This window comes from Palaemon carinicauda, chromosome 31, assembly GCF_036898095.1.
Source record: "Palaemon carinicauda isolate YSFRI2023 chromosome 31, ASM3689809v2, whole genome shotgun sequence".
NCBI classification, from domain to species: Eukaryota; Metazoa; Arthropoda; class Malacostraca; order Decapoda; family Palaemonidae; genus Palaemon; species Palaemon carinicauda.
In genome coordinates, this window is record NC_090755.1 from 24,133,721 (window position 1) to 24,151,340 (window position 17,620).

Sequence of the window (17,620 nt, forward strand, 5' to 3'; positions counted from 1 at the left end):
ATCTTCTGTGTGGAGGAAAGTAAAAAAGATAGCTGGCAAATTCACCCCCAACCCACCACCAGTGTTGAAGGTGAATGGCATGTATGTAACTGAAGCAAATGATGTTAGCAATACCCTGGCTAATCATTTTTCAAATGTATCCAGCAAGTGTGAAGGAGCCCCTGGTCACCAGTATAGGAGCACTGAAGAAAAGAAAATTTTAAATTTTGCAACAAGAAGGGAAGAGTCGTATAATTCTCCTTTCACTGAAAGAGAATTTGATTCCGCACTTGCTCATTGCAATGATACAGCCCCTGGACCCGATGGAATTCCATATGCAATGATTAAACATGTACATTTTAATACAAAGCTATTTATTTTAAGTATTATTAATAGAATATGGCATGATCATAGTTACCCAAGTGTTTGGGAACTAGCCATTATTTTAGCCTTTTTAAAACCCAGTAAAGACAAGTTTTTAGCAGCAAACTATCGTCCTATTGCATTGACATCTTGTTTATGTAAAATCATGGAGAAGATGGTCAATGCAAGGCTTATGTGGTACCTTGAAAAGAAAGGGATTTTATCACTGATTCAATGTGGATTCCGAAAAATGCACTCAACGACTGATGTGTTGATACGACTAGTCTTCTATTTGTGAAGCCTTTGCTTCCAAACAGCACCATGTTACAGTATTTTTTGACCTTGAAAAGACATATGATACCACATGGAGATATGGTATTCTCAAAACCATTCATGAATTGGGATTGAGAGGAGACCTGCCACTATTTATTCAGGCATTTCTTTCACGTAGAGTTTTTCAAGTGAGAGTGGGGGAAACTCTATCAGAGAGTAAGTGCCAGGAAGAAGGAGTTCCTCAGGGTAGTGTGCTGAGTGTAACCCTTTTTGCACTAGCAATTAATGGGATATCCTCAGCCATTCCCCATGATGTTCTCTCAACATTATTTGTGGATGATCTCTCAATATCATTTGCTGGCACTAGAATGGCAATGGTTGAGAGAAAAATCCAACACTCTATTGATAAAATTATCCAGTGGGCTGACATGAATGGATTCAAGTTCTCGACAAGTAAAACTACCATTGTCCATTTTTGTCGTACCCGGGGAGTACATCCAGACCCGGATATATGCATTAAAGGTCAACGGATCCCATGTGTATCGGAAACAAAATTTTTAGGTTTGATATTTGACTGTAGACTCACATGGGTTTCTCACCTAAAAGCGCTAAAAGCTAAATGTGTTGAAGCTCTGAATATCTTAAAAGTATTGTCCCATACATCATGGGGGGCAGACCGCAATACTATTTTAAAATTATACAAGTCCTTGATTTTTTCCAAAATTAGTTATGGTTGTGAAATATACTCTAAAGCCACCCCAAGCCGGTTGAAAATATTAGATTCAATACATCATGCAGGTATTAGATTGTCCACGGGAGCATTCAGAACATCACCTATCCCAAGTCTCCTTGTTGATACTGGAGAGTTATCACTAGACCTTTACCGGATGTCTTCTATTCTTCGGTATTGGTTTAGATTGCAAAGACTCTTTAGCCTTCCAGACTGCAAGCCTTGTAAGGCACCCAACATACTTTGAAATGCACCCAAAATCCCCTCAATCCTATGGCTTTCGGGTGAAACAATTATTAAACAGTCTGGATATAATTAGATGTAAGGTACTTCCATTCAAGGTATCATCAACGCCTCCATGGAAATTACCAGAGATATCTTTTTGTAAATATTTTATAGGAGAAAAGAAGAATATGTCAGACCTAGAAGCCAGGTCTCTTTTTAATGAACATGTTAAAGAACATAGAGGATCAACTTTTATCTATACTGATGGCTCCAAATCTGATGCTGGCGTTGGATTTGGGGTACATAGTAATGGTTTTAATTGTAGAGGTGCACTTCCTCTGACCGCTTCCATATTTACTGCCGAACTGTATGGCATATTAACCGCTATTGAGAAAATATCATTGGAGAAGGAGGGTAATTTTACAATTTTTAGTGATGCAGGGAGTGTCCTTCAAGCTGTGGAAGTTTTTAATTCTAATAACCCTCTAGTTTTAAAGATTTTAGAATGGCTTTTCATTATTGGACGGAGAGGTATAACAGTTCAATTTTGTTGGGTTCCAGCACATGTAGGTGTGTCCGGGAATGAGAAGGCAGATTCACTGGCTAAGGAGGCTGCATCCGAGTTGCTGCCAAGAAGGTATCCCATTCCCTGTAATGATTTCTTACCTGACATCAAGAAATTGGTTTGCATTAAATGGCAACAGCAATGGGATAGTCAAGACGGCAATAAAATGAGGGAAGTAACAAATGACATATCTCCTTGGAGGTATAATATGATGCCCCGAAAATGGGAGACTTCTCTTTGTCGTCTCCGTATTGGTCACACTCGGTTGACACACGAGTTTCTGCTGAAGGGCCAACACCAACCGTATTGTGACGACTGTTTAGTACCTCTAACAGTAAGGCATTTGTTGACCGAATGCCCCAGTTATAACAACTTGCGGAATAGATATTTGTTTGAGGCTCGAGGTGAGGGTGGCAGGTTCATCCTTGCCAAGATTCTAGGAAATGATGTGTCCTACCATGCAAGTGGCATTTTTAGATTTATTTCAGAAGCAGGTCTTCTGAAAAATATTTAACTTTTATGACATTAAATTTTTATGATTTTAATTAAATACTCTTTAATTTTTTATTTTATTTCATTTTTTATTTTTGTATACATAAATGTTACCGCCGTCAATGACCTTAGATGTCAGGATGCCTGAAAACTTTAAATCATTCATTCCCAAGATAACTATCCTATGCTGACATTTTATCCCACTTTTCTGAACTCAAACTAATCACCGACTATTCACGAAAACTTGTAGCTATATTGCACTCGATAGCCTTTTGTTATCCGCGTTGAATCGGGTTATTTATCGGGTCTCATAAGTGTACCCACTCACCAGCATACAGACAGACAGAGAGCAGAGAGAGAGAGAGAGAGAGAGAGAGAGATCGGGTGAAAGGGAGAACCAGAGTGAGAGAAATGCTTCAGAGTCAGCATCGGTTTCTAAATTAAAAGATTCAAGATCAAATTCAGAATGGAAAGTCTCTCTCTGTCCTTTTCAAGGTTATTTGACGGAAGAGAACTCTCGGCTTTGTTTAATTTTTGAGTTTGACTTCGCGCTAACAATAAGAAATGGTTTTCTAACTAATAAAGTGAAATGTTAAGGCTATTTTAGTAAACCAAACAAAGTAATAAAATGTATTGGATTTTGTTGTTGGTGAGAATAAATGTAATCAATGAAAGCGAATGATTATTTATTATTTTTATTATTAATTATTATTATTATTAGCTAAGCTACAACTGTAGTTGGAAAAGCAGGGTGCTATGAGCCCAAGGGCTCCAACAGGAAAAATAGCCCTGTGAGGAGAGGATATAAGGAAATAAACAAACTACAAGAGAATTAATGAACAATTGAAGTAGAATATTTTAAGAATTTAACAACATTAAAATAGATCGTTTATTTATGACCAATAAGAAATTAAAAAGCAGAGGAAGAAAAATAAGAATGATTAGATTATGTACTAGGCCTATTTGTTAGATGAGAATGAGTTATCATTTGTTCACGGTCAGGGGTGTAGGCATACAGTATATGTACATGGATGTTCTTAAAATAATGATGATGATAATAATTCATGACTCAAGATTAGGTCTTGTATTTAGGCATAACCGAACAGGATTCAGTTTTTAATTATTTTGCCTTGTTTTTTACATATATATACAAATATACTTTGGTATAGAATAATTTAGTTTAAAGCTTTTGATTCAAGAAGCACTTTATTCTAAAACCTTTTTTTTTCTTTAAGATTATACTCAATAAAGACTGGTACTTTTAGAAATTAATGTAAACTATTTTGTTTGTAGTTATTCAGTTATATTACAACAATGTTGGTCATTTAATGTTATCTTTCAAGGATTACCGTTGCCATCTCAAAGATGGCAGTAATTAGATATATTACCATACACTAACTTGTAAACCAACCCTTCATATTTAATTTTTTCTCCTTTCTCTGCTAAGTCAGATTTTGAACTGAGAAAGGTGCTTTTGAAACGTCGAAAGTTTTTTTCTTTTAAATTATATATATATATATATATATATATATATATATATATATATATATATATATATATATATATGTATGTATATATATTGTACATGTCATGGGAACGCTTTGGAGAAATACATCAACTGTGTTTTACATTATTGCTTGTTAAATCACAAGTACACAAGTTTCATAAATGTTATAGGCTTCTTATAGCAGTGTCGTTTATAGTAAGCGTCCTTAGATGAAAGTACGAATTTAGAACAACGTTTTGTACACCTAGATAACACAAACTAAAGTTTGTATATGTATGTATTTATTTGTGTGTGTATGTTGGGTGTGGCTAGAATTCGTGCGCTTGAAGCTTCTACTTGAGTAACACAAACCTTAGATTTTAGTCTCTTATGAACGAAATGGTTTCATAAATTATGTTTTATCCAGGTAATGTTCACCAACTGCTCCTACTGACAAAACTTAGCATAGAAAAGTAAAGAAATGCATGACTAATGTGTTCGTTCTTGTATCTTAATAGAATACTGTATCTTCTGGGAGTGTGTTTGTGTTTCACTAGTTTACCTCGCGGAAGTTTACTTAACACAAAAGATATAAAAGATAACTTGCGGACCAAATAGACTACAATTTCCACTTCACGCCCAAAACATGAAGTAGCAGCCTATCCCTTTCAGACTGTAGCACAAGAGATACTGGCCATAATTGTGGTTCTCATCCTTGACTGAGAGAACCTGACCTTCCTTGAGACTTACATTTGTTATTACGCTGTTTTAATAAAAGAAAAAATGAACAATAAATTCCCTAGGTGATCAAGACCAGGTTATTGCGACGTTAGTTTTGGACTGTTTAACAAGTTTTATTGGCTTGATGTTTAGCACGTTGTTTTATGATTCGGGAGCTGAGAAATGCAAAACTTGCCATTTTTTACAGTTTATATCACCATAACTTCTTTTAGTTATTTTATTTATGTTGCTTACAAGCCAAGTATTAACTTTTTGTAATAATCAATCTCTCTCTCTCTCTCTCTCTCTCTCTCTCTCTCTCTCTCTCTCTCTCTCTCTCTCGTGTGTGTATGTGTGTGTGTGTGTGTGTGTGTGTGTGTGTGTGTGTGTGTGTGTGTGTATTCCCAAATCCATGTCACCTTCTGAGCCGAAAGTCCCTTCGTTTTCTCTTCAAGGTTATGTGAGAAAGGCCAAAGTCTTTTGAAAATATGAAATCTTTGGCAGAGGACAAACTGATGTCTTAAGTGTTCTCGTCACTTTAGCTCTTGATTTTGATCTTGAAAGAGAACTTATTCTCGTGATCGGACTAGTAGCCACTTAACAATTACATTTCAGTAGTTAACCCATCGAGTGAAGAAGAATTGTTTTGTAATTTCATTATTGTTAGTTGTATGAGGACAGGAGAATGTGGAAAGAATAGGCCAGACTATTTGGTGTATGTATCATCTCCTACGCCTACTGACGCAAAGGGCCTCATTGGCTATATACACCGAAGGATAGCTATAAGTACTCCCAAACGAAAGTGGCAGTCGAATGACATATTTCGTATAGATTTCAAATAATTTCGTACTTTCACGACATCTCGGTAATGATACAAAAAAGCAATTTGCCCAGCTTGACATTTGCGTATTAGTTGATTTAGCGTGTCGGACTAATCCTGTTCTTCTCTGAGAGTGGGTGACCTCTAAATCTTAATCTTTAGATTTTTTTCTGGGTTTTTTCTGCCTACAGTTTTTCACTATACTGGAATTGTTTGTAATAATTTTAAACATGTATATATGTATATTTATACACATGTGTATATATATATATATATATATATATATATATATATATATATATATATATATATATATATATATATACACAATCTTTATTTATTTATCTAGTCTTTTTATTGGGAATTGTCGATTATGTTGATTTTGTTACATTTGCAATTTCGAAATATATTGAAGTTATTTCAATGCTTTATGAATATTCATATTCAACATTTTCGTATTTACAAGCCATAATAAGAAATGGTGGTAATCAAAATATCAACAAAAGTCCTTTATTACTTGGGGAAAATAAAGTCAGCTATACACAAAATTAGATTTATACAATTGTATATACAAAAGAGAAAGAAAAAAGAAACTACGATGACTGTTCATCTTTATTTCTCCTCCTCCTCCTCATCATCATCTGACGAAGGTACATTGATTATGAAAGACTCCAATAATTGTTTTGCCGTATGGTCTCCTTCATAATCTTCTATTTGTAGCTTCTCTACGTGTTTTATAGAATTTTCCCAATTTTCTTTTGTCACTTTCTGCAAAGCTTCTTGCAGCAAGGGCTTCAAGTTGGCTATTTTAAAATCATTTCGTTTGGCAACAAAATGTTTTACTTGACCCTAGATTAATTATACTGGGTTATATTGGCAGTGATAAGGAGGCAGCTTAACGATTGTGTGACCATTTTCACGGGCCACTTTGTCTATTGCATATTCCTTCCCATCCCGAGAAGAATATGACTTGACCATTTCGAGAAGCTCACATTTTGGCAAGTCATCAGTTGGATGGTGCTACTATAGCGTGAGGTCTACCACACTATAGTGTGAGATCTACCTCCCGTTAGTACAATAGCGTGAGGTCTACTGCTGAATTATTCGTCCCTCATAGATAAAGCACATTTCATACATTTGTTTAAGCAATAAACACTTAATTTAAACATTTGGGCAATAGGGAGTGGAGAATAATTGTGTACTTCCAGAGATCAGATATTTATTTTTCTTTTTCTGAAAGATATGAAATACGAATTAGTCAGATAGGTGAAAAATCAAATAATATAGCTACAGACTCAAAGTCAGATAGGTTATTTATTATTAACTTTTAAGTTTATTTATTAAATATACTGATATTATGATAGGATTGCCAGGGAACCCTTAGTGCTCACATTTTCTTTGTACTGCAGTTCTCCATATGAGGCATAGATCTCTTCAGGTTTATTTAAATGTTATTTTCTCTAAAATTCATGCTCTTAATTTTTCTTATTAGATATTGTGAGAATAACTTACATTCATGCATTTAACTTTTCTTTATTTAAAGGTTATGATAATATTCAATGTTATTATAATTATAAGGTTGTGAGCGAATGTGCTAGCTTCTTAATGAAATAGAAGTATTAAAGAATTGGTTGACTGTTGTGATATTCAGCATTTTTGAACTGTCATTAAAAGGAACTGTTTATTAATTTAATTGTATTTTAATGCATTTGATATTAAAAATGTATTTAAAGGCATGTTTCCTTAGCATTGCCATTTTAGAATTATAAAGTAGACATGTTAGCAACACTGTTCTAACAAATACTGTATAAAACTAATTGAAAATAGGTGAATACAAAACTCTCAGAGTAGCCCTCCCATTGTTGACTGTGGTATTTCTGAAGGTAGGTAATATCCGATACTATAGCATACAGTCATGAATTATTTTTTATTAAAATGTAAGTACAGTATTTATTGTTAACGTTGCTTTTAAAGTGATCATGGAGGTGTAAAGGTATGAAAAAGCAGATGCCATATGTAACACAGGCTTTGGTTTACATTTTATATTGACAACCAGCAGGAGGTGGAGTAATATTGTTTGTTAAAAATGTATTTAGGAGCTCCATTTGCTTCCTTTTATATGGGCAGGTCACGTTTTTTATGGATTTGGGTAGTTCACATGTTCGATGGTTAGGTACGGGGCTCTGGGCAAGGCCGTCTCACGCTGGTCACGCGGTAGACCTCACCCTCCACCTGGGTAGGCGACATATGGCGGTAGACCTCACACTACAGTATAGTAGCACCAGTTGGATTTTCTCCTTTATTTGTTAACCACTCCTTTATTACATCTTTTTTTATCGGGAATTGTAGGTATTTTATTAATTATCCATTACAATTACAGAAGAGAGGGATGTTTGGTAAGAGCTGGAATTTAAACCACATTTCAAACACTACTGTGCGTTGGGCATAAAACCTTTACTACCAGCATGCACGACAATCAGTGTAGTCCCTTTACCAGTGGGAGGATTGATCCCTATTGCTTTTTTCCTATTTGTGGTTGTCCAACACTTCGTGACAGTATAACTTTGCTTTAACCAAGTCTCATCCAGGTATATGATAGGCTGATTCGAGTTTTCTTGCAACTTTCTCTTAACACGCAAAAACTTAGTCCTTGCCGCTGACATTTGTTTCCAGTAAAAATTTTCGGGGTGTCTGCCGTTTTTGGGGACAGGGATATCTTTCTTATTACTAGCCAAATCGTATTTCATTATGGGGTTGATGTTCTTTACAATTTTCTAACATACCATAATATGATGTTAATTTATCGTTTTGACTAATAGCATAATTTACCTTTACCACGGCAATATTAAGTTCAGCATGGTCCGTACGCAAGTCACGGGTAGCTCCTGCTTAGTTTCCAACTTTCCCGATAGACAGAGCCCGTGTCATCCCAGTCTAAGAAACGTTCGGTTTTACAATTTAATACTGTCCCGTCAATCTACATATTTACCCCTTCGTTAAGTTTGTAGTTTTTAAGGACACGTCATGTATAGTGACATTTGATACTGCTGGGATATTTATCATGAAATGTTATGTTAGAAAAAGGCCGTTACAATGCGTCGTACGCTGAAGCCACGGCCAACTTACTCGGTCGTAAAACTTCCCGCAATCATTGTTTCCTGCCTGATTATAATAACACCCGTTTGGCGGCGCTCGATTCGCATATCAGCTGGTCGCGCAAGCATGAACAGTTTTCGATGTTCGTACGTATGTTTTCGCTAATTCCAACAATTTTCATTTTAATCTCTTGTTAAGATTGTTATTTCTTTCGAAATCGTCCCAAAATTATGCCGAATACTATTTTGTTTTATATACAAAGGTTAGGTTATCCAGCATCTAGTTAAGATATTTCGTCAGATAAAGCCAGTGTCAAACAAAGCAACCGAACTAACCCTTTCGTGGGCCGCGTGATTTCAAATTTTTAATCCCCCCCCACATGACCCGAGATTGACCTACAGCCGACCCTTTCCAACTCTAACCGCCGTGATGGATAGACCTGTTCTGTATAGTTTCTCTATGAATGATGTTTTCGAGTTTATCTCCCGTATTGATCAGATTGATGCAATTAAGACTCTCAGATTTATACATCTACGTGATTTCACTCGTGTTACCCCCGAATTCTTTCACTATTTATTTCGAGAAGGCCTCTTAGGGGATTTTAGAGGTACATGTAAAAAGTGTAAAACAGGTGATGTGGCCCTCATGCGTGATGGCTGCAATGTGCGCAATGAAAAATCCAATTATTTCTGGAGGTGTAGGAACCGCAAGTGTCGCCGAAAGTTCACAATGCGGCATAAATCATTCTTTAAGGGCTCACACCTCGAAGAACGTGATATCATTCTCCTCACGTGTTGTTGGGTTCTTCGTTGGCCTCAATACTGTGTTGAATTGAAGACCGAACAGCTTGGTTCTCACACTCTCGTTGACTGGTACAACTTTTGCCGAGGAGTGTGTGAACAAGTGTTGATTTTGGACACTAAGAAAATTGGTGGACCAGGGCACATTGTGGAAGTGGACGAGAGCAAGTTCGGCAAGAGGAAGTATAACATCGGGCATGAAGTCAAAGGAACCTGGGTCTTTGGGGGCATTGACCGGGAAACACGCGAGACCTTTTTCAGAGTGGTTAAGAAACGTAACGCGGAAACGTTAATCTCGGCGCTCAAAGAGCACGTTCTTCCCGGGACCACTATCATTTCCGATTGCTGGAAAGGATATGGCAAAGTCAAAGACCATGATTTTAAACATTTTACTGTAAACCACAGTGTTAACTTCGTTGATCCTAATGACCCGACCGTACATACGAACACTATAGAATCGCAATGGCGGGTTCTCAAAAGGAGCTTGCTACCAAGATTCGGTACCCAGAAATCGTTGTACGAAAGCTATTTCGCGGAGTACTGTATCAGGAAGCGATATATAGAGAAGTCCGTATGTCCGTTCAGGGCATTTTTACAGCTCATCAAGCGCGTGTACCCGCTCAAAGCCAGTCCTCTGTACTTGCCGATTCCTGAATCTCCTCCCTCTAACGCTACTAACGTTCGGCCAAGTAACGTTCGTCCATCCAGCAGCCGTTCTTCAGCTAACGACGCCCGACCTTCCACTAGTCGCAAAAGTTCAAGTCCTCTTCCTAATCCTCCACCCCAGAAGAGGTTGAAGGACCAAGAACCGGAGGATTTTGGTTTTAGCGACTACGAAATTTAAGGTATGCCTGAGTAACCTATAATATGATCATGTGGATAAGATATAATTTTGAGTGCTGCCCAAAGCTTCTTTTGTGTAAGAGAGAGACTTACGAAGGGGGTCCGGGGGCTTGCCCCCGGGTAGGGGTAGTGACCTGGGAACTACTAGGATTGGTTAGGTTTGGTTTGTGGGGTTTGTATGTTAGCAACAGTGTTTGGGGGGTCGCAGGGGGGCGTCAGCCCCCCCCCCCCCCCGTTTAGTTCACGATGAAGGTAAGGACATGGCTTGTAGGTCAGGTTAGGAGGGGAATTTTGGGTTAGTTGTCCATTTTTCTCGCACATTTCCGACATCCATGACCAGAGGGTTCCTAGTATGTAGATTGTTGGGACAAGCATTTACAAAACCAGTGAATTTAATATTTCATTCCGTGATCATTCCCGCGAAAAAGAGCAGATTTTCCTACTTAGTTTCCAACTTTCCCGATAGATAGAGCCCGTGTCATCCCAGTCTAAGAAACGTCCGGTTTTACAATTTAATACTGTCCCGTCAATCTACATATTTACCCCTTCGTTAAGTTTGTAGTTTTTAAGGACACGTCATGTAATCATTCCCGTAAAAAAGAGCCGATTTCGGACTTTTTTTTACTCGATTTCAAGAATCATTCGGTTTTACAATTTAATACTGTCCCGTCAATCTACATTATTTAACAAATCATTCCCGTAAAAAAAGAGCCGATTTCAGACTTTTTTTTACTCGATTTTCGGCCGGTCAAAGGGCTGTCCCCATAAACGGCAGAGGCTCCAAATTTTCTGTCATTCCCCTTCCCGTAATGAAAACAGATTTCATGTTTGATTTTTCTTAGCGATTGGCGACAGCCCACAAAACCAATGTCTTTCCGGGCAACAGGCAAAACTGACGCCGTTTTGGGAAGCTCTTTTGTAGAATAGAACCTTAATACACTTTGTCATAATGCGGACTTGTCGAAATCATCAAGATTGGTCACTGGTCGAGGACGGCTTCTCTTCTTGTCGATGAACATTCGCTTTCCAAAATCCTTTTCGGAATCATTTCCTTCCTTTATGATTCTATAAATGGTCCTTTTAGGAACTGTTGTTGCCTCACTCGTTCGATCACAAACGTTCGCCATATCAAAGGGGCATTGCTTTCCTTTTCTTTGCTAAAATATCTGTGAACATTGTCCACGATTTCCCTGGCTGAAGAAGGGAGAAAATTCTTTGTAGGAGTTGCCATTGTAACTTCTGCCGATTGACTGTGTATTTAGCAAAAAACGGATTTTGAGCGAAGCGAAAAATCTATTTTTGGGTGAGATGGCCATGTCGTCCTGATGGAAGTTCCTAAAGGGTAGCTTCCTTGGGTATATATAACTACGGCGATATTCCCAGAGAATTTACCTTAAGGTACCCAGAATTCTAACTCCTGGAGCGAATATCCCTAATAAAAGAACCAGGGATATCGTGAAATATCAGAGGACGTATTCTTGACACGCCACATAGCAATCTGCACCCCGAACAGAGTCAACACTTCGAAGGGGTCAATTGGCAAGAAAACGAGAAAGAAAGGAGAGCCGCTCGCAAGGTATCTCTCCTCTACCATTTCGTAAGCGTGCATTGCGCCGCTCGTGGCGCCATCTGTATTCCTTGTAGCGATACACGAGGTGCTACAGATACTGTATGTAGGGAGGGGACCTACAGCCCTTGTTAGAGGAAAAGGGAAGGGCGGGTCCATCAGGACGACATGGCCATCTCACCCAAAAATAGATCCGTTTTTTGGGCTCAAGCCATGTCGTCCTGATGGAAGTATACCAGAGCATTACTGTATCTGTGGATTCTCAAAACGTGCCGTACTCCCCGAAGGTATTTCCCGGCCAACTAGACCTAGAGACCTAAGATGTTACCGTCATACATCTTTTTATCTAACCATAGACCATGTTAGTGCTTCCTGCCCCCTACAGGGAAGAGTCATACTAGACTGGAAAAGTCTCGAAGAGTACATATACCTATGTATGAATAACAGACAAGCCAATATAGTGGTCTCACCCTATATCATGTAAAGCATAGTTTGTAAAGAACCACTGAGTCAATATGAAATATCGACCAGTTCCCCGTTCATTACTGAATTGGACAAAGGTTTATATCCAGGTAGGAGGAAAACTTGCATATCCGCCACCGTCCCCTTAGGGCATGGAGTCCTCCCGCTAGGGGAAAGCATAAACCAATGCAAAAATGCTTGCATAAAGGAACAATCTATTAGAATTATCCCAGATAAATATACATAGTAAACGTAATGCTAAATCATTTCAAGAAAGTGACACAGGAGAAGGAGACGCAAGGTTCACAAGAACTAGTTTATCGACAAACAATAAAATAAAACAGGTTAAACAACAATTATACATATATAAGAGGAGGATAACCAAAAAATAAGCATAAGCATGATAGTAAACAGAAAACTTGTTTATCTGAAAGAGAACAATAACGCCACTTTTAACATACCGAAGTATCAAAATCATAAAACGGATTTTGAGCGAAGCGAAAAATCTATTTTTGGGTAAGATAGCCATGTCGTCCTGATGGAAGTTCCTTAAAGGCAGCTTCCTAGGGTATATTACAACTACGGCGATATTCCCAGAGAATTTACCTTCAGGTACCCAGAATTCTAACTCCTGGAGCGAGTATCCCTAAAAAAGACCTTAGGGATATCGTAAATATCAGTGGACGTATTCTTGACACGCCTCATAGCAATCTATACCCCGAATAGAGTTAACACTTCGTAGGGGTCAAATGGCAAGAAAACGAAAACGATAAGAAAGGGGGGAGCCGTTCGTAAGGCATCTCTCCTCCCCGTTTCGAAAGCGTGCCCTGCGCCGCTTGCGGCGCCATCTGTATTCCTTGTAGCGATACACGAGGTGCTACAGATACTGTATGTAGGGAGGGGTCCTACAACCCTTTTCACTATTTTTTTTTTTTTTTTTTTTTTTTTTTTTTTTTTTTTTTTTTTTTTTTTTGAAAAGGAACAGGGCGGGTCCATCAGGATGACATGGCTATCTTACCCAAAAATAGATTTTTCGCTTCGCTCAAAATCCGTTTTTTGGGCTCAAGCCATGTCGTCCTGATGGAAGTATACCAGAGCATTACTGTATCTGTGGATTCTCAATACGTACCGTACTCCTCAGGAATGTTTCTTAGTCAACTCGACTGAAAGACCTAAGATGTTACCGTTATACATCTTTTCACTAATCATAAGCCATGAAAGCGCTTCCTGCCCCCTACAGGGAGGAGTCCTACTAGACTCTAGAAACGATCGAAGAGTACATATACCTATGTATGAATCACTCGCCAGCCAGTACAATATAGTGGTCTCACTCTATATGAAGTAAAGCCTAGTCTTACGGGACTACAGCATCCAAGGGAAAAATCCCGACCAGCACCCTGGTCGAAGTAAAATTAGACAAAAAGGTTATATCTGCGTAGGATTAAACTTGCTGCCACCACCGTCCTCAGAGAGGGGTGGAGTCCTTTATGCTAAGGAAAGTATAAACCAGTGCAACAAGGCTTTGCATTAACCCTGGATAGGTACGGTCCTCGGACACCCCTTCAAGGGTATACTCGGACGCGAACGACCCCGACGCCAAAAAAAATTCTTGAAAAATCAGTTTTTGCAGTAACCTCCTTTTTTCTTTTGCCAAAAAAAACTTCAATGAATGCTTAAAACAACTGTAAAGATAAATACTACTCATCTGCAGAAAAACTATTTATTATAAATATTTTAAAAAATTAAGTAGAAAAAAAAAGACCTGACATAAAAATTCATAAAAAAAAAGTTTATACATATATACACAAATCCTTTTAGGAATTGATTCTCGAATGTTTAGGACACATCTTGATGTATTTTGGATGAAGTCAGACCCATGGAGGTGAAGATCTGAAATGAGAAAAAAAGGGTAACTTTTTTTGGCCAAAAAAAAATGTCCAAATTTCATGAATTTTTTTGGGTACCCAAATGAAATAGGAAGTGGCTAATTTTTTTAGGGAATAAACATATGTTATCCTAAAATAGAAATATGTAAAAAAATCTTCATTATTTTGTAAATTACATTTATATCAGGGGCCATATCTAAAGGTAATTTTTTGAGTACTTGGAAATTTCGTAAAAAAATACATATATTTAATATATATGATATTTATGCAGGTAAAAATATACCAAAATATCACAAATTCTATAGGGAACAAGAATATATATAGATAGGGCAGCTTACGCTTCGGATATGTCCACAAAATGGCCGCCAACCACACTGCCTCAGACTCCCTAATCTGCCACTTGAAATGTAGGAAGGGTATGTCAATTTCAAGGTGTTATTTACTAATCTAATTATTATTGGATATGCATAAAAATTGTATGGTGGGTTGCTGGATAGTTGTCGATTATTTTACGACTATAAAATTAAAATTCTGACCCAAAAAATTTTTTTTGAAGGGAAATAAAATCGAAAAAAATAAATGTAAAACAATATTTTAGCTAAAAAAATTTGATGATATTCAATCAAAAAAAAATAAACAAAATTTTCCGACAAATAAACATCTAGAGGAATCATTACTCTGTGATAGTTCCTTAGTACGTAGTAATTTTGAAAGAATTGGGAAAAAACGAAAAAATGGCAATCACCGGAAAATCGAACACATACCTATATATACGCCATATCTGGCTAAAAAAAAGATAGGCATGGGTAGCCAGATCATCTAGAAACACTTTCCAACACTATAAAAATATAAGTTTTGCGACACTACTTGCCAGTTCCTTACGGTAACATGACTAAGCAAAAAAATGCAAAACAAATAAAAAGGGGCACTCGTGGAAAAATGGCCATTCTAATATACGGCATTTCAGAAAAAAAAAATTTCAGCCACGTGCTAGGCAAACCATCAAGGCATATTTTCCGACAAATAAACATATAAATGAAATATTACTCTGTGATAGTTCCTTAGTACGTAGTAATTTTGAAAGAAATGGGAAAAAACGAAAAAATGGCAATCACAGGAAAATCGAACACATACTTATATATACGCCATATCTGGCTAAAAAAAAAATAGGCATGGGTAGCCAGATCATCTAGAAACACTTTCCAACACTATAAAAATATAAGTTTTGCGACACTACTTGCCAATTCCTTACGGTAACATGACTAAGCAAAAAAATGCAAAACAAATAAAAAGGGGCACTCGCGGAAAAATGCCCAACATTCTAATATAAGGCATCTCAGATAAAAAAAAAAGACATGCACGTGTTAGCCCAACCATCAAGGCACACTTTCTAACACATAAACATGAAAAAAAAATCAATAATATACGGCAATTCCTTACTACGTAGTAAATTTTTACAAATATTGGAAAAAAAACAGAAATTGGCAACCGCAGTTAAATACCCAATATACCAATAACTACGTCGTATCTGACAAAAACAGAATCACGCATGGGTAGCCAGATCATCTAGACACACTTTCCAACATTAAAAAAGCAAAAGTTTTACAACACTATTTCGCAATATCTTACGGAAAAATGACTTGGCAAAAAAATGAAAAAAAATTAAAAAGGGACACTCGCGGTAAAATGCCCGACATTCTAATATACGACATCTCAGATAAAAAAAAAGACATGCACGTGTTAGCCCAACCATCAAGGCACACTTTCTAACACATAAACATGAAAAAAAAATGAATAATATACGGCAATTCCTTACTACGTAGTAATTTTTACAAATATTGAAAAAAAAAACAGAAATTGGTAACCGCAGTTAAATACCCAATATACCAATAACTACGTCGTATCTGACAAAAACAAAGTCATGCATGGGTAGCCAGATCATCTAGACACACTTTCCAACACTAAACAAGCAAAAGTTTTACGACACTATTTGGCAATATCTTACGGAAAAATGACTTGGCAAAAAAATGAAAAAAAATGAAAAAGGGGCACTCGCGGTAAAATGGTCCTCGTGGTGATGAACGACATTTTAACTAAAAAAAAAAAAACATGCACATGGTAGCCAAACAATCCACCAAGACTTTCCACAACTGATAACCTATACAAGTTGCACCATTCTACGACAATTTCATAATACGTAATAACTTTGATAATTATGCAAACTACCTCAGAAGGGTAAACTCGGACGCAAACGACCCCGACGCGTCTCAGAAATCGGGGAAGGAGTACAGCTACAGCAATGCACATCTGGACACTACTAGAGCGTGTAGGGGAGACACCTCCTGCAGGTCGATCACCCACAAATTCAGTCACAGGGGTGAGTCACGTGAGAAAAACCTGTTTTTTTTTGATGCTCGGGGTCGCAAACGGCCCACCGTACCTATCCAGGGTTAAGGAATAGGCTATTATAGATATCCCCGATTAATATACATAGGCTAAATGCTCAACAAATAACATGAAATCAATATAGGTGAAGGAGACGCAAGGTTCCCGAGAACAAGTTTATTGAGTAACAATAAATAGACATGGTCACCATAAATATGTACATATGAAAGGTGGATGACCAACAATTTACACAAGTACCGTAGTGCATGGATGGATGGTTATCTGAAGGAAAACAAATATGTCACTTGCCACATACCCAGGTATCAAAGTTAACGTCCATGTTACTACTTTGCTGACAATAGCGTTAGCAAACGCTTGGCACACCTGTCTGTACTTGTGCTACCATCACCATAACGCTGGAACAGTCACTGGGCTCTCAGAGCCTTCACTACTAGTTATATCAAGGCATATAACTAACCACTCACCCAAGAATCAAAGTCCCAAATGATTCCACTGTTCCTCGCAGAGTTAAACAGCAGGGTTAACGACGCAACCAACTGCTACCACAGACCTCTTTAGCTGCTCCACTTGCTTAGCATAGTGGCGAAAGAATACCCTGGAAGACTTCCAGCCAGTGTATGAACGAAGGTGTTCAAAATCCATGAAGTTAAAGAAGTTTAAGGATGAAGCAACTTTCCTCGGATCATGACCTGCGGGTGAACTGTCAGGATCCGCTCTGCGAATAAAATATGTAATTTTCGCCCTAATCTGATTTAAAGATAAATTCGAGCCCGATGTTTCTCCTCTGAATAGTTGGCCCCCATGGAAGTCTGAAGTTCTACGAAGATAGACCTTTAGGCATTCGCCGGGACATGGAGATGCATCTTCTTTCAGAGGGCAGATTCTCCAGGGACCCCACCTGTTGGTG

The 17,620-nt window shown here is 37.7% G+C and overlaps 1 protein-coding gene across 1 annotated transcript; it reads left to right on the forward strand.

Annotated features, from left to right (window-relative positions):
- The first annotated feature begins 9,178 nt into the window (after window positions 1-9,178).
- LOC137624639 (uncharacterized) lies at window positions 9,179-10,393 on the forward strand. The gene has a single exon (XM_068355598.1). It carries the CDS (start codon window positions 9,179-9,181, stop codon window positions 10,391-10,393), a length of 1,215 nt encoding a protein of 404 aa, XP_068211699.1.
- Window positions 10,394-17,620: the final 7,227 nt, after the last annotated feature.